General features: G+C 44.3%; 1 protein-coding gene across 2 annotated transcripts in view; it reads left to right on the forward strand.

Moving 5' to 3' along the window:
• LOC147615877 (uncharacterized) overlaps window positions 1-14,863 on the forward strand; it is a 39,500-nt gene extending 24,637 nt beyond the window's left edge. For both annotated transcript variants that reach the window (XM_086778500.1, XM_086778501.1), the window contains one exon: window positions 13,708-14,863. In XM_086778500.1, coding sequence (XP_086634626.1) covers window positions 13,708-14,534 — 827 coding nt within the window. In that variant the 3' untranslated portion in view covers window positions 14,535-14,863. The remainder of the gene's footprint in view (window positions 1-13,707) is intronic.
• Window positions 14,864-22,643: the final 7,780 nt, after the last annotated feature.

The raw sequence follows: 22,643 nt of genomic DNA on the forward strand, positions 1-22,643 counted from the left end.
CATATGATAGCATAGCATTTGAATTGCTAGTGGCTGTCGTGAATGTGTCCCAACTCTCTGGCAAAGTGCATAAGAGAAAGGTGGCTTTGAACTCATCCTCCATTGCCAACTTTTGATTGATGACCTGGCTGACAACACCATTAAACTCATTTAGATGGGCTGTCATAGACGCCCCTTCCTTCATTTGAAGACCTATGAGTTTCTTCAACCAATACACTTTGCTTGAGGCACTTTGCTGGGCATACAAGTCCTGCAATCTTTGCCACATTCCCCAAGCTGTCTTCTCTTCACGTATGCTGAAAAGTAAAGAGTCTGACACAGACAACATGATGGTGGATCTTGCCAGCTCATCCATATCTTCCCATTCTTCAGCAGTAAGAGAAGCGGGCATTACACCCCTTTCTTTGATGGGCTTGTGCTGCTTCTTCTGGAGCAACACATTATAGCACTGGGTTTGCCAAATGTCATAATTATGTGAGCTTTCAAGCATCTTGATGTGAAGCAATGAAGAGCTCTCACCTGTGGTTGCCATAGCAATATGCAACCTTTGACACAGTCAATGCCTGACTCCTTGCAAGATGTGCAAACACTGCACCAAAGCACACAAAGTGCTCACAGTTGTTCTCCCAAAGTTCATCTCCCACTGCGGAAGCACGAATGCAACTCTCCTCCCACTGAATGTGATAAAATCACCAAAATCTGGTTGCTGCAGATTTATGACAGCACCTTAGATGTGCTCTGTTCCCCTTCCAAAATACTCTACAACAGTACTAAGTGCTCACCAATGATGTACCAAATCTGTACCGGCAAGTACAGCAGTCTTTTCCTCACTCAAATCAATGTACAGCCATGCCAAAACTTGTACAAAGTTGTACCAAATCTGTACCAGCAAGTACAGTAGCAATAAATGCTCTCTTGGTTGTCCAAATGAGCGAAAAATCAGACCTTGACAGTCCCCACCACTGCATACAATAGTCCCGGACAGAAATTGGGCAAAAGCCCCTTCACTGCAAGTGGATTACTGAGGGTTCAAGGCATAAAAGTCTTCCCTGCTGCTTTGCCAAGCTCAACAAGCACAAAATCTTGAAAAGCCCCTTGATTCAAGATCAATTTCTGATCATGAATGGTACATTAATGCACATGAAGGCATCCAGAGTCTTCACAATGCTTCCCCCTGGCCACATATACATCCAATACATAAAAGCCCCTTGATTTACTGGCACATTGAGTGCTTGCCAGGCATCAACACATTGCCCAAAGCATCAAATGCCAGTGCCTGCATGCAAATCAACCCAATTGGCACAAAAGCCCTTTGATTTGCACTCCAATTTCCTGCAATTTAGCCCCGAATGTGAGATTGCTCACATCATACAACATGTATGAATGCCCAATGGCACAATTACATCAAAAGCCCCAAATGTTAACACCCAATTTCCTGCCAATTGACCCGAAATGTGACCAATGTCACCCAATGTTGCCAATTGTGCTCAAATCTGAGCCATTAGGACCTGTACCTGCTCAATTGATGATAATGGACATGCAAATCCCAAAATTGAAGCAAATACCTCTGAAATTTCTGATTTCTTGCCATTTGCAGACTGAATTTCTTAATTTCTGTTGCAGGAAGGGGGGCGTCGTATTTGCTGACTCGTGTGTTGATGCTGCTGTTGCTGTGCAGGTACGGATGCTGCTGTGTGCTGTACGGCTGTTGAAGGGAGCTGCTGCTGGACTTGGTGCTGCGAGCTGAGGGCTGCTGCTGTGCTATGGTGCGCCTAGCTGAGCAGCAGCTGTTGGCTGCCTGGTTGGGCAGCGTGGCTGCTACTGGGCAGCAGCTGAGCAGCCCACGCTGTGGTTGGGCACGCCTAGCTCAGCTGCGTGGTCTGTTGGCTGCCTACGCTGGGCAGCCAGAGCAGTACGACCAGCAATAGACAGGGCTCTTCGACCAGCTAAGTAAGACCAGCAGGCGCACAATAGACAGTGCGACCAACAGCAGGGTGATCACGTGCAGATGGTACGGCCAGTAGGAAGCGACCAGTAGAGTAATCAACAGGGGACTGTGAGAATAGGGAGGTGATCAAGCTCTGATACCAGTTGAAGGAGCTAAAGAAGCTCAGCTGGAACAGTCAGGGTTTCATGTGGGAGACACACACAGAGAAGAAGGGAGAGAGAGAGAGAGAGAGAGAGAGACATGTGGGGATAAGTCAACTCACAAAGTATGAGTGTGTGACTCCCCTATCACACATGTATATTTGCTCTAGTGCACATAGTGCACTTAGTACTTTTAATGTACTAAGTGTACTATGTACTAGAGCAAATATACCATGCCCACCCTTATAGTGTGTACAAGCCCATAAGTTTTATAGTACATAGTACACTTAGTACATTAAAAGTACTAAGTGCACTATGTGCACTAGAGCAAATATACATGTGTGATACGGGAGTCACACGCTCATACTTTGTGAGTTGACTTATCCCCACATGTCTCTCTCTCTCTCTCTCTCTCTCTCTCTCCCTTCTTCTCTGTGTGTGTCTCCCACATGAAACCCTAACTGTTTCAGCTGAGCTTCCCGCTCAGTGTGTGTACTATGCAACACTCCCTAAACCCTTCCCTCTCTCCCTCTCTCTATCTCTATCTCTATCTCTTGGATACGTGGTTGAATCTGTCACGACATGCCCCGCTGGGCTTACAGTGGTATCAGAGCAAGATTTGTGTTGAGGAAATCTTTCTTGGGGTGACAGAGCCATGTCGAGAGTAGAGGGAGATCAAGGGCCTAATGAAGGGAACAACTATGAAGCTGATCCAAGATTTCAAGATGGGAACCAAGGCCGTCGATCCATTTCTCATGAGACTACGGCCATGACATTAGCGGAGTACCAAGACCTTCAGCAGTTTAGACGATTTCTCAGAGACGAAGAATTCCTTGCTTGGAGAGAGCCAAGAAGGAACAGGACTATAAAAGGGGAGCCACTGAAGCCGAAGGAGTTGAAGCTGCTAAGGCCTATCTTCTGGCCAAAGGAGTCACTATTGCAGAAGGATCTAGAGCTACCTGTTCCGCTTCTCGTGGAGGAGACATGGAGGCTATCCCTAGGCCTGCTCTCTTGGATGCAGCATCTTCGGGTCATGTAAGGGAAAAGAAGGCTAAGGAGCCTTCAACAAGAAGCAAACTGGACCTCAAGCTGGGAGAGAAGAGCGTCAAGTTCGATGCTTTTTATGGAAAGCGGGACACCTAGAAAGCTTTATCTTTTGTCAAGCAATTCAATGCGGCTTTTGGAGGCGAGGAGCTCTCCGAAGACTCTAAGCTTCGTATGGTTCGTATGCATTTGAAGGATGCCGCCTTGAATTGGTGTCTAAAGGTGGTACAGGAAGAGGCCGAGTCAAAGACATGGACTGATTTCAGGACTATGCTCAACAAAAAGTTCCTATCCACAAACTTTGAAGCGGATGTGCAGAAAGAATGGGATGAGGTAAAGCAAAAAGTCGGTGAGAATGTGGCAACTTACCTTAACAAATTTTCAGCCGTTTCATTAAAGTTTACTTCTTATACTCCCATTTCACCACTAATGGAAATGCGTAAGTTTGTGAATGGATTGCAACCTAAGCTTATGCAAGCAGTGTACATGGCTGGCCCAAAGTCCTTGGAGGAAGCACAAGACAAAGCTCTACAAGTTGAGGCCTTGGACAGGCCTTGGATGGTGGGCAAGATGAAGAACGACAACCGAGATCCATCCCAAAAGAAGAGGTTCAAAACAGGATATCTCAATCAAAGAATGAGCCACAAGAGAAGAAGGATAGGAGTGGGGACAAACCTCCACTCTTCCGAAAGAAGTTATGATGTTATCTCATTAGCAACTTAAAGAGTGAAGGAAGGAAAGTGTTTTCAATGTAAGAAGAAGGGGCACATGGCTGTAAAATGTCCTGAGAAGCCAAAGCAAGAAACCAAGCCGCCTCAAACCAATGCATTGCCAAAGGAACTTCAGCACTAGGATGATACACTACTAGAGAGAAGGCAACTTTTCAAGGCCTGGGGCAAAGTAGCCAACCAACCTGTGCTTATTCATTTTGATAGTGGTGCTCCTTACGACTACATCCATCCCCGAGTGGTTGAAGCTATGAACCTCCCTCCAGATAGGTTTGGATCTCCTATTTCTGCAGGTGCCGCTTTTGAGGGAATGTCAGTGGAAGTGACCCCTATCTTGGGAAAGCTTCGTTTACAGATTGGGGATTATGTGGACCATGAGAACTTTGTTGTTGGTAAAATTAGACATTGTGATGTAATTTTGGGTATGCCTTTGCATAAGAAGATAGATCCGGCCATTGAGTGGGCTGGAAATAAGATTAGGTTTCCTTTAAAAGGCAAGAATGTAACTTTTGATGTAGGAGTTGAGACTCGAGAGAAATTCTATTCCACTCATCAGTCATGTACAGGTTCCTAAAGCAATAAAGCAATCTATTTCTTCGTACTTGGTATATGTTAGAGATCCAGAGGAATCTGAGAGTGATGACATCATGAATGGAAAGATTTCCTAAAGAAATATGAAGATTGTTTTGCAGATACTCTTCTAGGAGACTTACCTTTGGAGAGACCGGAAGATCATTAGATTGACATTATGGGAATGTAAATTTTCGGAGTTTGATGCTTTTGCAGAAGCATCATATGGTTGATAATATGCCACCTCTTGAGTCTCCAACAAGACATGTATGTGAGGGGTGTATTTTAGGAAAGATGCAACGAAAACCATTCCCCAAGGATGGAGCTGTTAGAGCTGAAAGTGAATTACAGCTCATATATAGTGATTTATGTGGTCCAATGCGGACACCATCCATAGGGGGGCATCTTTGTTTCGTCACATTCATGATGACTACTCCAGGTTTGCTTGGGTTTACTCCTTGAAAGCGAAAGCAGAGGTGTTTACATGCTTTCGACACTTTGTAGCAATGGCTGAAAATATGTGTGGATGTAAAGTCCAAACACTCCGCTCAGATAGAGGTGGAGAATACATGTCACATGCATTCAAGGATTATATGCTTCAAAAGGGCATCAAACACCAATGTACTGTGCCTTATACACCGCAGCAGAATGGTGTAGCTGAGAGGAAAAATAGATCTCTCATGGAGATGGCAAGATGCATGGTGAAAGCACAAAAGTTGCCTCACAATTTTTGGATGGAAGCTATAATGTGTGCAATTCACATGCTGAACAAGTGTCCAACAAAAGCTTTGAAAACCATAACACCATTTGAGGCTTGGTATAACCGAAAGCCAACAGTGGATTATATGCTTACATTTGGGTGTTCGGCATATGCACATGTGCCAGAACAACTCCGAACAAAGCTAGATGATAAAGCAATGAAATGCATTTTTGTGGGCTACAACAATGAGAGCAAAGGATACCGTCTTTATAATCCAACAACACGCAGGAGGTATTTGCTCTGAAAATTCAGTACAGCCCATGTACAGCTTGTATAAAAGTAATGATACCGGCATACAGGACATGTTTGATGGGCTATTACCCATTGCAATTAGGGGGGATTCAGATCAGCCAGCCCCTACACAAGAAAATCCTCATGTAGAACATGTGGAACAGCCAGCCATTCAGCCTCCTTCCATGGAAGAAGTAGAAAATCTCGTTAGGGAAGAGCAAACAGCCATAGACACAGCCAAGTCGGTGCCAAGATAGTTGCTGAAAACTTTGCAAGAAAGCAAACTTGCAGCTCCACTCAGAGGTAGAACAAGGGCTAGCTCCAGCCATGCATTGAATATGCATCATATCATGGGGAGTCTGGATTTGCCATGGGTGGTCTCTTTGATTCGGAAGAGCCTTCTTCTTATGAAGAAGCACATGAGAATGAGCATTGGGTGCAAGCTATGCAAGATAAAATCTCTTCTATCATGAAGAACAATACTTGGGATCTTGTGGAATTGCCGAAAGGCAAGCATGTCATTGGAACAAAGTGGAGTCTGATGGTACTATTGACAGGTACAAAGCAAGACTTGTGTGTACCATAGGATCTCCTCGTGGAACGTTCTTGGTACGAGACTTGAAACCTGCAAACAAACCAAACAAACAAGAAGGGGGTCCAGGCCTGACTCACCTCCCAGCCACGACAGCCGTGGGCAAGCCCACAGACTTGGCTGTCCCCATCGAGCCACGAGCTGAGCTAACTAGATGGACGTATCGACCAATCTCTACCTCGTGACGTCCCATACCGCCACAAAGCTACCCTCGCGGGTCTCGAGACCGTTGCCGACCTCGGGTGCGTAAAGCAGGTGCACGTCTGCACTAGATCCAGGCTCCAGACAATAGAGCTCTCACAAAGACTCGCGAGACTCTATATGACTAATGACTAACCTTGGCCACCCTTTTATACGCTCTTGGTCGGTCATCGGGCGTCCACACTTGGCCGCCCGCCCGTCCATACTTGGGTGCCCGCCCGTTAGTCTATCCCTAACTCAGCTCGCCAATCAGCCTGCCTAGCTTCAAGCTTCCCCAAACCTCGAAGCTAGTCTTGTGTGCGTGTAGCACACGGTAGATACACACTGTGCACATGACATACTCCCCTTCCTCTAAGAGCTCACTCCTGAGCTCACTAAAAAGCTAGGGTAATCTCTCTGAAGAGTAGTCAATGTCTCCCATGTAGCGTCCTTCTCAACACGATCCTTCCACTTGATCTTGTATTCTGTGATAAGCGTATTACGCAATCTTCTTTTACGAAATCCAAGAATCTTTTTAGGCTCGTGTGGAACAAATGTCATGACCTCGACATCTATGATTTCTTGAGGAGTAACTAACCGGTCTGTTCCACCCAGTACTTCCTTAAGTCTACTGACATGAAATACAGGATGAACTTTCACATGAGAAGGCAAATCCAGTTCATATGCAATTGAACCAATCCGTCGTGTAATACGAAATGGTCCACAATATCTAGGGGATAATTTCGGAGATCGACCTGTACGTAAAGTCTCGGAATCTTTCGGAACTCGCAAATACACCATCGTTCCTTCAGAGAACTCTCTGGGTGAACGATGTCTATTAGAATAAAATCTGTCTCGGTCTTGAGCACTTCTAATAGATTTCTTCGTAACTTGTAACATTTCTTGCATATCTTGCAAAAAATTACGTGTTTCATTATGCTGAATTCCTGAGAATCCCATTGTAACAGGTGATCTAGGTTGAAAACCATACATAAGCATGAAAGGACTAAAATCTATACTCGTATGCTTAGTACTGGTATATGCAAATTCTAACATAGCAAGATAATCCTCCCATGAACATTGCCTGTTGGATACATATGCTCGAAGCATATCCTCCAAAATTTGATTCACTCTTTCAATCTGGCCATCAGATTGAGGATGATATGAGGAACTCAAATTCAAAGTTGTTTCCAACTTCTCAAAAACAAGTTTCCAAAAATCACTCGTAAAAGAGTCCCTATCACTGACTATGTCCTGCGGTAACCCGTACAGTCTAAACAATTGCTCGATAAACTGTCGTGCTAATTGCGTAGCTGTAATAGTCTTCCGGGTCGGTAAAAATCTAGCCGTTTTTGTCAAGCGATCTACCCCAGCCCAAATAGAATCGTGGCCTTGATGCGTTCTTGGCAATCCGGTAATAAAATCCATGGAAATACTTTCCCATTTTTTACCTGGGATTTGCAAAGGATGCAACAACCCAGCTTGTCTAAAGCGTTCAGCTTTATTTGCTTGACAAATTTAACACTTGAGAACATAATCTTCTACATACCCTTTTATCTTTGGCCAATAAAAAGTGTGTTTCACTAACGATAATGTCTTGTGTACCCCAGGGTGTCCAGCAGAAGGGGCGTCGTGACACTCCTTAAGAATCTTGGACCTAATGTCCGGGATCTGTGGTACACAAATTTTGTCATTACTTTATGGAATAGTAAACCATTCCGAATCATCCACTGGCCTCCTGCAGCCTGAATGGTAGGCTGTTCAGTCATCAAGTCTTGGTCAATCAATGAGCTCTCGTCCTGGATCTTCTACCAAAATGAACCAAAATAACTATCAGTCCTGCAAAGCCCTCTCAATGACTGAAATAAGTTAGTAGAAATCTCGGATTCACGCTTTTTGCTTTCAAAAGCAATAGGTCTACCATCTTGAAATAGAGCAGCCGCGATGGCATAGTCACTGGCATCAGTTTTAAGAACATAAGGCCGACTAGGATCGGGTAATGCTAAGATAGGTGCTTTCTTGACTTTATCTTTCAAAAGTCTGAAGGCCATATCCAAATCGTTATTCCAAGTGATAGGCTGATTTGACTTACGTCCACGACCTTTCAACAAGTCGGTCATTGGTAGTGTGAACTGAGAGTACTCCCGCACAGATTTCCGAAGAAAAACAACAAAATCGAGAAAAGAACGAAGTTGTGTCACTGTTCGCGGTATAGGCCATTCTAGAACCTTCTGAACTCGGTCATAGTCAATGCTCAATCCATCTCTAGTGATCTTGTGTCCCAAGTAAATGATGTCTGTCATAAAAAACTCACATTTACTTAACTTAGCATATAGTCGATTCTGTCTTAAAATAGATAAGACAATCGTGAGGTGTTTAGCATGATCCTCAAGAGTATGACTATATATCAAAATATCATCCAGGAACACAACCACAAATTTCCTCAAATGTTCACGAAAAACATCGTTCATCATTTGCTGGAAAGTGGTTGGAGCATTGGTTAACCCAAAAGGTAATACGAGAAACTCGTAATGGCCATACTTAGTCCGAAAGGCAGTTCTTTCGACATGCCTTTCATGAATACGTATCTGGTTATAGCCAGTACGTAAATCTATCTTCGTGAAATATTTCACTCCTGCTAACCGGTCAATCAGGTCATCTGATCTAGGGAGAGGATAACGGTTCTTAATTCTACACACATTCTCCAGGTGTTGTCCTTCTTTCTCCTAAGCAACACAAGTGCACCCCAAGGTGATTTACTTGGATGGATCTGGCCCATCCTCAAATAATCTTCGAGTTGTTTAGCCAACTCATCTTTCTCAGCTTGGCTCATCCTGTAAGGTGGAATACTGACAGGATGAGCACCAGGGATCAGGTCAATACGATGATCTACTGCCCTTTCAGGTGGAAAACCCAATGGCAGTTCCTTAGGAAATACATCTTGAAACGAATCAAGTATCTTCTGTAATTCTTTGGTTTCAAATACACTTAATTCATTGACATCCATAGAAGGTATGAGAAATGAAGAAAGTGTAATCAATACACAATGGAAAGCAGTATACAAAGATATTATATTTCCAAAATCAACTGTATTTACAAGAGGTCCGTGAGAGAGATGTATACAATCACCTAAAATACTATACTCGGTGTTCCTATGCTGAAAAGAAAAAATATGACTAGACCAATCTATCTGGACTTGAGGAGTCTTAAACCACTCAATCCCTAATAACAAGTCTACATGTTCTAGGTGCATAATATAGCATTCTAGAGTATCTTTGTAGTCATGAATCTGGATTGTTAGCATTTTCACCTTTTGATCCCATACTTGCCGACCCGTAAGTAGGCGTACCTCATAGGTATGATCGTTGGGTGTCGTATCAAGACTCAATTTCTGCACAAGTTTGTAGTTAACAAAGTTGTGTGAGTTGCGAGGGTCTAGAAGAATGTGGATTCTATGGCCGTTCACTTCTCCATAAACTCGGAGAAGATTATGCAAGCCAAAAACTTAGGAGTTGAATAAACAATCAGAACATGTACTAGGGTGAGAAAGTACAGTAATAACTGACGTACTTGTCAAAGACAACTGGTTAGCTGCCTTTGGCTTGGGTCCTGCGTTGGTCTTTGCACCCTTTTGCTTCGGGCACTCGTTACGCATGTGTCCTTTTTCTTCGCAGATGAAACAACGTCCCTCCTTCTTGGGCTTCAAAGCCTTAAGGAGTCGTTTCTTCTTCGCTGGTGTCGAACTTGAATTCCTCTATGGTTGGTCTGAAGACTTTTCCTTCAGTCGTGTTAGCCATTGGTGCGGAGAACTTTCTTTTGTGCTTGTTCTCCTGCTCGGTAACGGGTTTAGACTTGGAAGAGACCATTATATCATCATAGATACGAGCTGAATGAATGGCCTCGTCCAAAGTTTTGCATTTGTTATTTTTAACCTGTAAACGGTATGAGTCGGGTAAACCGGCTACGAAGAACCCCAAAAGAGTTGTGGGATCCATCTTTGTAGCTTTCATTTGCAAGTCTCTAAACGTATGGAGGTAGACCTCATAAGTGAGGTGCTGCGAGTCATGGTCAAAGCTGTAAACCGGGCAACAACATCATAATCATTCTCTTTCTTGAGGAATTCCTTCTTGAAGACGTCTTTGAATTGTGCCTAAGTCGTTGGCTTAGGGTTGAGTTCCTTCCACCAAAGCAAAGCTTTACTTGAGAGGAAACCTGCTGCTAACTGAATCTTTTTTCCATCGTCATATAGATGAAACTGAAAATGGACTTGCCACTTATGTAGCCAAGTGTTCACTATCTCCTTGGTACGTCGCTTTTGCTCGCCCTCGAACTGTTCCGGAGTAATGTTGGGGCCTAAAGCAAAGGCCAAGGTATCCATACCCGAAAGAGTAGATAGGGTAGTGGTCAAAAGAGAGATGGAGTTCTGCAAAGCTTGAATCTGCGCGGCGATTTGTGCCTGATGTTCCGAAGAAGTAGCTTCAAGAGCCACTCTAAACTCTTAGAAATCTGATTTTGACACATAATCGTCAAAAAGATTAGCATCGGTATCTTCCGTAGCCAGCAAGCCTTCGCGTTCGATAAGGGGCTCCAACTCGGATTCTTGGGTCGACATCGTGAAGAGGGCAAGTGGAGACAAAATTCGATCTTGCACAAGAAAGTGCTAGAGAACTTGAGAGCTTGAAAACTTGAGAGCTTGAAAACTTGAGAGATGTGTGGCAAGAAGCCCACTTAAGGGGTTTATATAATCTTTCCCAAAAGCAACTTGAGCTTTTGCTTTTGTGTTTTTTTAAATGAATATATATATATATATATATGGATATATATATATATATGGATATATATATATATATATATATTCTGTTTTTTTTTAAAAAAAAACACCTTTAAACCTTAAGGGTGTCTTTAAACTCTTTAAAAAAAAAGTTTTATCCAAAAAAAAAGCAAGCTGAATTCGGCGTGAAAGCTTTTATTGGTTTTTTTGTTTTTTTTTCTCTCCCCTCTTGAATTTAGCGCCCTGGCCTGCCTTGCTACCGGTGTCGCCTTCGTCCGGGTGTCCATGGTTGTCTGCGCTAGCCTGCGTCTAGGCTTGGCCGCCTGCGCACGGCTACCTGCATAGGTTTGGCCACAGGTCGGCATAGGCCTGGCTACATGCAGGCTTAGGCCTTGGCACCTGCTAGCCTGGCCTGGGCGCCTACCAGCATGGCAGCCTACGTAGGCCTAGCGGCCTGCATAGCCGGTCGCTTGCGCCTACCATAGCCGGCAGTACAACTGTACCCGACCAGCAGTACACGACCAGCAGTACCCGGCCAACACCCGACGATGCATAGCCTGCGATCGCTTCTCTCGCTTCTCTCGCTCTCTTTCTCTTTCAAACAAAAGCCAACGTGCTTTTTTTTTCTCACACAACTGTTCATGCGACTACACAAACACATCCACCCTGCTAAACCACCTACTTCCTCATCTCGGGTTTCTTTGATCAAAAAGCAACATACTAATCTAAAAAACAGAAGTATGCATAAACAAAACAGCAAGCTTCTTGAACACATACCTTTCTTCGACCTCATCTTCTCTACCTACCGACTTGCTCGTTCACGAGGCATGCTCTGATACCACTGTCAAAACCCCATAGGATCTCCTCATGGAGCGTTCCTAGTACGAGACTCAAAACAACCTGCAAACAAACCAAACAAAACAAGAAGGGGGTGTAGGCCCGACTCACCTCCCAACCACGACAGCCGTGGGCAAGTCCACAGACTTGGCTGTCCCCACCGAGCCACGAGCTCAGCTAACTAGATGGACGTACCGACCAATCTCTACCTCGCGACGTCCCATGCCTCCATGAAGCTACCCTCGCGGGCCTCGAGACTGCTGCCGGCCTCGGCTGCGTCAAGCAGGTGCACGTCTGCACTAGATCCAGGCCCTAGACCATAGAGCTGTCACAAAGACTCGCGAGACTCTATATGACTAATGACTAACCTTGGCCACCCTTTTATAGGCTCTTGGCCGGTCATCGGGCATCCACACTTGGGCGCCTGCCCGTCCATACTTGGGTGCCCGCCCGTTAGTCTATCCCTAACTCAGCTCGCCAATCAGCCTGCCTAGCTCCAAGCTTCCCCAAACCTCGAAGCTAGTCTTGTGTGCGTGTAGCACACGGTAGATACACACTGTGCACATGACATTGTGGCTAAAGGCTACTCTCAGAAAAAGGGAATAGATTATGAGGAGACTTTTGCTCCTACTTCCAGAATGACTACAATAAGATCAGTGATTGGATTGGCTGCACATAAAGGATGGAAAGTGTATCAATTGGACATCAAAGCTGCATTCTTTAATGGGGATTTACAGGAGGAAGTATATGTAAATCAGCCCATTGGTTTTGTAGTTCCTGGTGAGGAACATAAAGTATGGAGGTTACACAAAGCATTGTATGGGTTAAAGCAAGCTCCAAGAGCTTGGTATGATAAAATACATGCTCATCTAACCAGCCAAGGTTATGTGAATAGTCCAGCCGAAAGCACATTGCATGTGAAGAAAACGGGTGCCGATATTCTCATAGTCATCTTGTATGTGGATGACATGCTCATAAGTGGTTTGCCATTAATAGAGATTATATTGTGAAGACTCTTTTTCTCTAAGCTGGTTTTAATGCTTTTTAGTGCAGTAAGGAGATGTGCATCACGTATGTGAGTGCCACATGGACATCATCAGCTGCCTTGTAGGCAAGATGAGGGGCAGAATTTTGTCTGATGTGGGCAATTTTGATGACAGCCCAATAGGTGCCCAGAGGCGAAACCTGATGGTTGACCTGAATCGGACCAGCAATCAGTGGAATTGGTCCAACCAACTATCTAAGGATCTAACCTGCAATATAGTTTGGAAGGCACTGCTCTGTAGATTTAAACCTATTATTAGGCCCGAATCAGCAATTTAGTCTTTATATACATGCCTAGCTTCAAATTTTCCAATTTCAAGCCAAAAACTGAAAATTGCAAGCTAATTTAAATCATTTAATGCCCAAAACTTAAAATTGGAGAGATTGCATGAAGTTGGAGATAAAATAGAGAAGATGAGAGAAGTTTCTCCCAAAGGTTCACCATGCAGCTAAAGTTTCAGTTCATTAAACTGAAACGGTTTCAGCTATATCATCGAAACAGGTTTTAGGTAACTTTTGAGTGATTCATCATGGTCTTCTGCTATCAATTATCTCAAACATGAGCCATTAGTTTTAGGTCTGCCTCAGATCAGCTTTTTCCTACTTGTATTCATTGGTTGCTTGCTATCAAAGTGGCTAGTTTTTTTGTTAAAATACCAACTTTGAATTTTGTTTTCTAGAGAGGGGTTCTATGATTGAATATGATTATATCTCTTTCTTTTGACTAAGGTTACGTAAAAGCATCATGGCATGTGACACACTGACAGGATTGATTAATTTTTCTTGTGCACTGCAACAATAGTGCATGTTTGGATCTTTCCTAAATTACAACGATTGATTGATAAGCTAAATGCTTGTGCAGGCAAGGGTCGGGTTATACTGCCTGCAAGTGAAGAAGGTAGTTTACATGGAGACAATGTTAAACAATCAAACTTGGCCTCTCCATGCAACCAGACTGAAGGTTTCAGGAAAGGTCAGATGCTGCCAAAGGAGCACCAACATAGAGTAAATCTAAAGGGAAGTGATCGGGACAAAGCATGTCAAAGGCCATTTGAGCAGAGGTCAGATGCTGTAGGTCAAGTCCATAACAAAGGGGCAGCGTTAGAAGTTAAGATGCCCGATGAGGGCCAGGACTTTTCAAGCAATTCAGCTGTTAACCATCAACAGTTGGCCCCAAAGGCTAAAGAGCACCTCCAGTCTAATGGTTTGGGTCAAGTGGCTGGATCAATTAGTCGACATAATGATAGGCAAGAAATAACCACTCCTATCCTTGGCAAACGGCCATGTCAAACCTTTGAGGATCATGCTGCCTTAATTGTAGCAGAGAAGGGCCCTATTGCTCAGCATGAAAGGCCACCAAGCAGGCCTCATGTTTGGCTCCAAAGATGGCGTCCAGCTACTACCCATAATACTAAAGTCATGCCAGATGCTCATGTATTGTCTGGAATACGGCAGGACTCTGTCAGATATCTTGATCTTGGTCTGAAAAATTTCAAGGATGGTGATGGTTGTGCAAGTGCTGCAGCTATGGCCATTGTTGGTACAGCAGCTAGGCAATTCTGCTCTGCCCAGCCTCAACGGAAGGGCTCCTTTGCTTTTTGGTCGGGGTTTGGATTGCCAGCACCTCGAAAAGTAGAGCCTTCACAAGGAAAGGGAAAGGCTAAGCTGTTATCAGAGGCTGACCCTTAAGGAAACTTGGGCCCAACTGCTGATAGTTCAGTGCTAATGTGGCTAGATCCAAACTGTGGATAAGCGTGTTCAGGTGCATAATTTATGAGAGTGCAAGTAGTCAAATTCATCTTCAAGGTTCATAGCATGTTGGCTTATATAGCACATTTTTGGCTGGCTTTTGGGAAGCAGCCTATTTCATTTGCAAGTTTTAGGCTATATTGCCTCATGCACAATCACCATACTCTTTGCAGGGATTCCACAACTTTCTTGAACGTTTTTGCCCCAGCAAGGATTTGTTTTTGACCTTGGCTCTTCTGGTATATATCAGTATATATATTTTTTGGTCTCTTCTGGTGCTGGCTTTGAGATTCAGTAAAGTCTCTCAATGTGGGTCTAAGTAGTCCTGTAATTGCCATCTAGGTGTTCTCTTGCCCTCAAGACATTCTTCAAATAGGTTGGGCTACGCTTTACTTTATTTTGCAATGCATCACAGATTGGCTGGTTGCAGGTTGCTCCCATCGACAAGCTCCATAACTGGGCTTTTTTATAATTTCTGTAGGGGATGTGGACACCATGAGGCGGCATTTTCCGGAGCTGAAATTGAAAATGTGTTGGAATTTGAATGCTGACCTCTCCGGCTTTGTCAGGGTGTCTTGTGGAAGTGGTTAACAACAAATAAGACAATGAATCGATTAAACAGCAGAATGAAACACAAAATCATGCATGTACACGAGACATTGCATTGTGTCCCAATGGCATGGACCCAGCCTCCACTCCCGCTCCTCTTTCCCTGGTGTCCTTTTACAGAGTATTTGCTTTTCTGGTATAGAAACGGAATACATTGGTTGAATGTTTGCTTATAATCTCACTTGTGCTCTCACGATTACTAAAATAGTACTTGACGTAGATTTCCTCCCAGTTCTGCCTGTTCCATAACTGCCGACTGCCATCTGGCTACTTCCGTTTGATTCCGTCAGGCTTCCTTCAAGTTCTGTTCGTCTACCCCGGAGTTCTGTTGATTTCCGTTCTCACTGGGTGCTCCTTGCTCTATACGGTTGCATTTTCCTAAGAACAGGAGAGGCAACAATGAGATGCAAAGAATGGAAGCTTGGCTGCTTTCTGAAAGGGCAATATCCTCCCATCTGCTGATCGGGCTGTTGGCCTGCTGGTTCTGGGTGGAATCGGGAGAAAACTCGTACTAAAGTACAATTATCCCTCAACCTTTTCTTGGTCCCTTTGGGTTCTAGAAGGCACCCTTCCAAAAGTCCCTGCAAATGCGGGGGATGTTTGGCCAATGTTTATCCGAATCTTTGGCCTTCCGGTCTTCTTTGGTTATTCTTGATGCTTCTAGTCTTTCTTAGGTTCTTTTGATTCTCTCTTCCAAATCACTTGAGAGTTTGTGCTCACAAACATCACACATTTCTTCAGAGTACAGTTTGTACAGTTTTGGCTTCTTACTGTCTTCTAGAGTTTTGGGCTTGTCCATCTCCATATGGCCACGTGCTCGGAGTGGCTATTTCTTGTCAACGGTTTGCACCTACAACTACCATGTGTCTGCAAGGCCTAACCGACCTCATTGTCACTTCCTTGACCACCTCCCTTTGCAAGGGCTCACAAAGGTCTGCTAAGCTATAGCTTCCCCTCACTACCTTATACATGTCATCAATTCTCTTTTGCACATGCATTGGAGGGCTCATGAATTTGGCATCCCCTCCTGCTCATCTTAAAACAGAGGGGTGGAGAGTCTCTAAAGAGGCTTCATCTTCACCGGCTACTTATTTAGATCAGCATTAATGCTTCAAAGGCTGGTTTTGAAAACCGTCTGATGTTTAGAATCATCTTATCTTGTCTTCTCTTCTCACGAACTTGCCCACTCCCACATTGGATTCGCCTGTAAAAGGGGTGGCACTTGCATAACTTGCTTCTAAATAGGCAACAAGTTGATACTTCAAAGCGATTAATCTCCCCTGTTTTCTTCTCACAAACTTGTCCTTCCACACACTGGACCCATGCGCGGATTATCCAAGCATGCTTCAAGTGGTGGCAATTGCATTGCTTCCGTGTAAACAAGCTAGGAAGAGTGATCTTGGGAAAAAAATGGATTATCCAACCAGAGTCCTTCGTTCATCAGCTTGTGCATGCCTACACCACTGTTTTCTCGAGGACCATAACCTCTTCATTATCTACTAAATCTGGTTGATGCTTTTTCTGCAGGAACCGTATACATGGAGTAAAGTCACATGGAGTTTTTTGTGCATAGACATATTGAATTCCAATACCACAAACATAATATGGCTCTCTCCTATGTGGCAACCGCATGGTATCAACCTAGCAAAGTTGATAACCCTAGCCATAACTGTTTGGCACTGAGTGTTTATCTTACCCACACTAGCATGTAGAGTCATCACAAATCCCATTCTAATTTGCTTAAAAGGAAGACGTAATATCTCTAATGGGACACATAGACCATATGTTTTGCCAATGCCGCCTACCCTGCATACTTCTATGACCTCCTTGAATTGACTCATGCTACTCGTTCAACACCGTCTTTCAAAAGTCTCGAAGGACACAAAGTCGGTCCTTGTACAAATAACCAACCCTCATGGATTGCATAGTCCTCATTAATCCTATTGAAAACATGGAACCAATGCTTATCAAGCTTTGGGAAATCATAGTATCTTACCCTATGCATCTTGGAAAGTCTGTAAAGGATTTTTTTTTGCTATGTACATGATCAAACCCCTAAATTCATGAAATTTTTTTCCAAGTGAATTGTGTCTGTGTCCAATGTTGACCCAACATTGTATATAAGGCTCTTGGCAATGGGTCTTGGGAAACAAAGTCTGCGACATACAAAAAATGTTTTTAGGTTTTAAGAGAATAAATATCTGCCAAAATCTCTCTCTCTCTCTCTTTTCTATTAGAAGTCTAAACATCCACATCATCGTCTTGTTTAAAGAAGTTAAGGAATTAGTTTGCATTCATAGCAACCCTTCATAGTTTCGAAAGCATGCTGGATATCAATGCTTCTCCCGTGTACAAGCTAGTCGTACATTGTAAGGCCCCCTTTATGAGGAGAAACCGATGTGTCATAGAGTAGCATGAAGGTCGGACATAGCCTGGTTTGAACATTGAGGTGATGCCATATGGCTGAATGGTTAAGAGACAGCTTAGGTAGGCTTGGCACCTTGCTAAGTAGGATACCTGTAAGTGCGAGATGATATATCCATATGGAACCGCACTAAGGTGTAGAGGGGAATCTTCTTTGGACAATGTCCTCAGGTTGAGAGGCCCAAATGGGCACCAAGATAACCTTGGATATGTTTGGAAGGTGTGCGAAGAACATGATTTCTTGTTTAGTCTATTACTCACCTAGTAAGGTGATGTGGTCAAATGGTGGTCCGATTGAACTTAACGTAGGGTGGATGGCCGATCTAGCACATGACCAACCAAGAGTACTATATGCAATTCTCTCTTCATATGAGTTGTGGGAGACAATTGCTAGGATGGATGGGATGTCAGTTACTATATCAGATCTTTTGGGTCTAAAACAATTCTGCTCGATTTTGCGCTCTCTTGGTTATATCATCACATGCGTTCTCTTATGAATTTGATTCAATATGTGTCTATGACTGCAAAAGCTTGGTTGGTTCTAAGGTCTAGGCATTCATCACAATGATAAAGAATCTACATGATCAAATGACAACAATTGGGATCATTCGATCTTGCACACAGGTGGATTGGGTCCTAGCACAAAAATATAATGGTCTCATCATCACTCATCAACACTCACGTGAGAAATCCATCGCTTACATTTGAGAGTTTTTGTGCAATGCTTCTAAAGTAGAAGATGTGTCAGGAGATGCACGATGGTGGGGATAGTGATTTCTCCACTAGTGTGATGGTCCCTTCTTTTCCTTCTCCAAAACTCAACCATTCGCATAGAAATGCATAAACAATAACCTAAGTTTGGGTCTCTTGAAGCCATCGAAGCTTAACTGGCTTCTCTCCTCATCAGTGAGTCCTTATAGAAAGTGAATCAGCTTCGTCTGTGAGATAGACAGGAGGAAATCCTCCTCTCTGTCTTAGAGAAAAAGATACTTCACTTTACTAAAGGCCCTCTCACTATCTACTCTCACACACAAAAAGAATGGATAGGAACATGTGCTAAGAATAATCTAACCGCTCAACTCTCTCTCTCTCTCTCTCTCTCTCTCTCTCACACACACACACACACACACACAAAACAAGAGAAGCAAGAGCAAGAGAAGCAAGAGCAAGTAGAAAACTAGAGAATATGTTTAGCACAAAGGAGGATTTTGCCATTCATTATGGGATAATGTATTATATACAACTAACGCTTATTCACACTTGAGCACCCATAACTCTTAACCAAATGAATCTAGATGTGACCACTTATAAATGTTACAACTTTTATAATACCTTTACATGACACTTATTATTCACTCTTGAGCACCCATAACTCTTAACCAAATGAATCTAGATGTGGTCACTTATAAATGTTACAACTTTTATAATACCTTTACATGACACTTTGTCACGTAGGCTGTAACGCCTGTGATGACCGACGGCGGCAGACCGGATGGCCAAACAGGGCGACGGGGCTTTAGTGTCAACGCCTCGGCTGGAGAGCCGAGAACGTGGCCATTCGGGGTTCAGTGGGAGAGGACACCCATGCGGAGTCATGGGCGGCCAGGCTAGTGTGGACGGCAGGCCACACTCTATATAGCCTGGGGGATGAGGGGCGATCCTCATTCTTCCTCTATGGCTGGGTGGTGAGCCAGAGGCCGTCCCCTCTTGTGATAACGCCCGTAGTGGTGTTACGATAATCTAACACTGGTATCAGAGCGTGAGTTTCGATTGGGTCAGGGTCCGTGCGCATGACCGGGGGACCGGAGCCCACTCAATGGTTTTCAACCATTCAAAAAACTCTTATCCTTATCTCCACAATCGACTGTGTGAAGTGAGGCGGCCAAAACGGGAAGGAAGAATTCTCTCTCTCTCTCTCTCTCTCTCTCTCTCTCTCTCTCTCTCTCTCTCTCTCTCTCTCTCTCTCTCTCTCTCTCCGCGTCGCACACAGCAAAGCGCTCCTTTGCAGGCACCTTTCTCTCGGATCGAAGCATCTCGGAGTAGCGACGCTTGTAGAGGCTCGCAGTGCAACACAAATCGGCAATCGACGACAGTCGCAGGCGACCGTAAGGGGGGTGACTATTCTCTCTCCACCATTGCTCATTTTATTAGCGTTTTTGTAATTTCTGAGTTCTCGCATTTTTCTTTGTGCAAGAATTAAAGATGTCTGCTAGGCGTAGTGTGTCCCCACCGCCTTCTACTTCTCTAGGGTTTTTAGGTCTCTTGTCCTCGGTCGCGGGTTTGACCCCGACCAGATTGTCAGGCCGTATACGCCCGACCGTTGTCCGGTCCGGAGTGTGCTCGTCGATCACGTGTGATCCGCCAGCGCCCTCCTTGTCTGTTTACCCCGCCTTAGGACCCAGCGAGCTCGGAGCGGCCGCAGTAGCAAATGACCCCTTTCTGGCCAATGAGCCAGATGACATGAACACCGACGTCACCGAGGGGACCGAGGAGGATCTCTTGGAATATGACGACGACGATTATGATCTATTGGACCCTGCCAACGTCCTAACAGAGACGGAGCTCTCTAGTGGATGGACTTTTTAAATATCTTAATGCAAAACTGAACAATATGGGTAAAGTCCAGGTTGACTTAGTCACGATGCTACAAAGCATCTCCACACGGTTAGATGCACTGAAAGCCGCCTCGGCTAGTACTTCGACTCCTCGTGGTAGCCGAGCTCCTGCGGCACGGGTGAGCATATTTTGGAGGATTATAATCAGTGACACTATGGTTTCATTAAGTGATTGTTTTAAAGACAGTTGAATCTGTGAAAAGGTTGTTGCAGTACAGGTCGATGCGCTTGCAGGGCTGTCCGTAGAGACAGCTTCGTCGTTATTAAAAGACTTAAAGCCGCCTAGTTTTGGTGGCGAGGAGAAGGAGAGAAACAAGGACTCGGTCAACATGTTTCTAGCAAAGTGGTCAGATTTGCACGCGCTGCGACAGCAACCTAGCCGGATACAGCCCGTAGAGGCTAGCCTCTCATTAACCGACAAAGCGTACAAGTGGTGGATAAGTTTGACAACTCGTCCTGCCACTTGGACGGAGTTTGAAACGATGTTTCGAAAAGAGTTTTTGCTTGTTAATGAGGTGGAGAGAAGCTGGGAGTTATGGGACAAGTGCTCGATGGAGAACAAATCCCTGACTCATACATCTCAGACTATAGGGAGATAGTACTCAAGCTAAAGGGGATCGATGCATTCCAGACATTGCGAGGCTTTAAAAAAGCCTCAAAGATGATTACCTTGAGTACGTAGAGCCCTTATAGCCTAAAGACTTAGCAGAGGCAATTAAGTATGCGCAGATATTTAATGACATCAAGCGCCGTAGTGCGCGTGGTGGTTCTAGCAGGGCCGAGGGTAGTGAGAAGAGGAGGTCAGGTCTTAAAAGAAAAGGGTTCCGCAGTGATAAGCAAGGGGATAGGATGGACCAGGAAGGATAGGGTGGTCATTGGTCTAAAAAACCGCGATCATCCAAGAAGAAAAGAGACAGCGGAATCCAAAAGAAAGAGCAGTATATTAAAGCGTGAAAGGAAAATCGCTGCTTTAATTGCAACGATGTAGGGCACACGAAGGTTGAGTGTCCAAAGCCTAAAGCCAGTATGAGTGGCAACGAGCCCAAAAGAGATGGTAAATCCTGTAGGCAGTTGCATACAGTGCAGAGACTCCCTCTCAGTTCCGCAGAGTTCAGAGAGGTGACAGTGTGTCATTGTGATGAGCATCATGCTTGTTCAGTGACACCAGCGATGTGGCAGTCTACTGTAGGTCCGCATGACATGGTGCGCATGTATGGCACCATAGGTGGCCATAGAGATAGTTTTTATTGATGATGGAGCTAGCCACAACTTCTTAAACTACTCGTTAGTCAAGAAGTTGGGGTTGACTGAGACCCGGAGTGATCATGAGTATATTGTTGGCCTAGCCAACGGATATGACAAAACGGTATGGAATACCGTAGTATTGGTGGTCCCATTATCTATGCAGAACTACGAGGCTCCGCTTGACTTTCAGGTCATGCACTTAGCCAGAGCAGAGGTATATCTAGGCAGGGAGTGGCTGTATGGCTTGGGCCCTAGTCTAGCTCGGAATTACCTACATAACACGCTACGTTTTGAGCATGGAGGTAGAGTCATTACCCTGCAGGGCGATCGTATTGTCCCCGCCACACCACTTACTTCCTCCATGGAGCTGTGCACAGCGGTCCGCCCGCAGAGACCAGATAGCAGAGATATATGCTTGTTACCCTCTTTTAAATTCTGTTTCCGTAGATGAAATTGTAAATGATGTTTGCGTAGACAAACAAGGAAAACAAAATAGCCTTGGACGAGACCCACTGTTTGAAAACCTTGTTTGGCATGCATGCGATTCAAACAAGAAAAAATCCAAGGTGAAAGAGACATTAAAGAAAAAGTACGTAGATACTCTAATGAATTTATTAGAGAAATTTCAGGATGTTTTTCCTGATGATAAGCAAACCTGCTTATAGATTAAGCCACTCCGAGGCACAGGAGGTGGAAAAACAATTGACGGAATATTTGAACAAAGGCTTCATCCGGCCTAGTTCAAGTCCGTGGGCATCGCCTATTCTTCTAGTAATAAAGAAGAACGACGGATCTATGCGGATGTGCATAGACTATAGGGCTCTTAATTAGATAACGATTAAGAACAAGTATCCGATACCACGCATGGATGAGTTGTTTGATCAACTCTATGGATCAAGATACTTTACAAAAGTAGACCTGAGATCAGGGTATCATCAGGTTAGAATTAAAGCAGAAGATGTTTAGGACCCGTTTCGGGCATTTTGAGTTTTTGGTTATGCCATTTGGGCTAACCAATGCTCCAGCGACGTTTATGACGTTGATGGACAGTATTTTACGTCCATATCTGGGAAAATTCGTAGTAGTTTTCCTAGATGATATTCTTGTATACAGTAAGACACGGAAAGAACACATAGAGCATTTGCGTCTGGTGTTC

Source organism: Cibotium barometz, chromosome 39, assembly GCF_041138505.1.
Source record: "Cibotium barometz isolate CiBa-2024 chromosome 39, ASM4113850v1, whole genome shotgun sequence".
Lineage (NCBI taxonomy): Eukaryota > Viridiplantae > Streptophyta > Polypodiopsida > Cyatheales > Cibotiaceae > Cibotium > Cibotium barometz.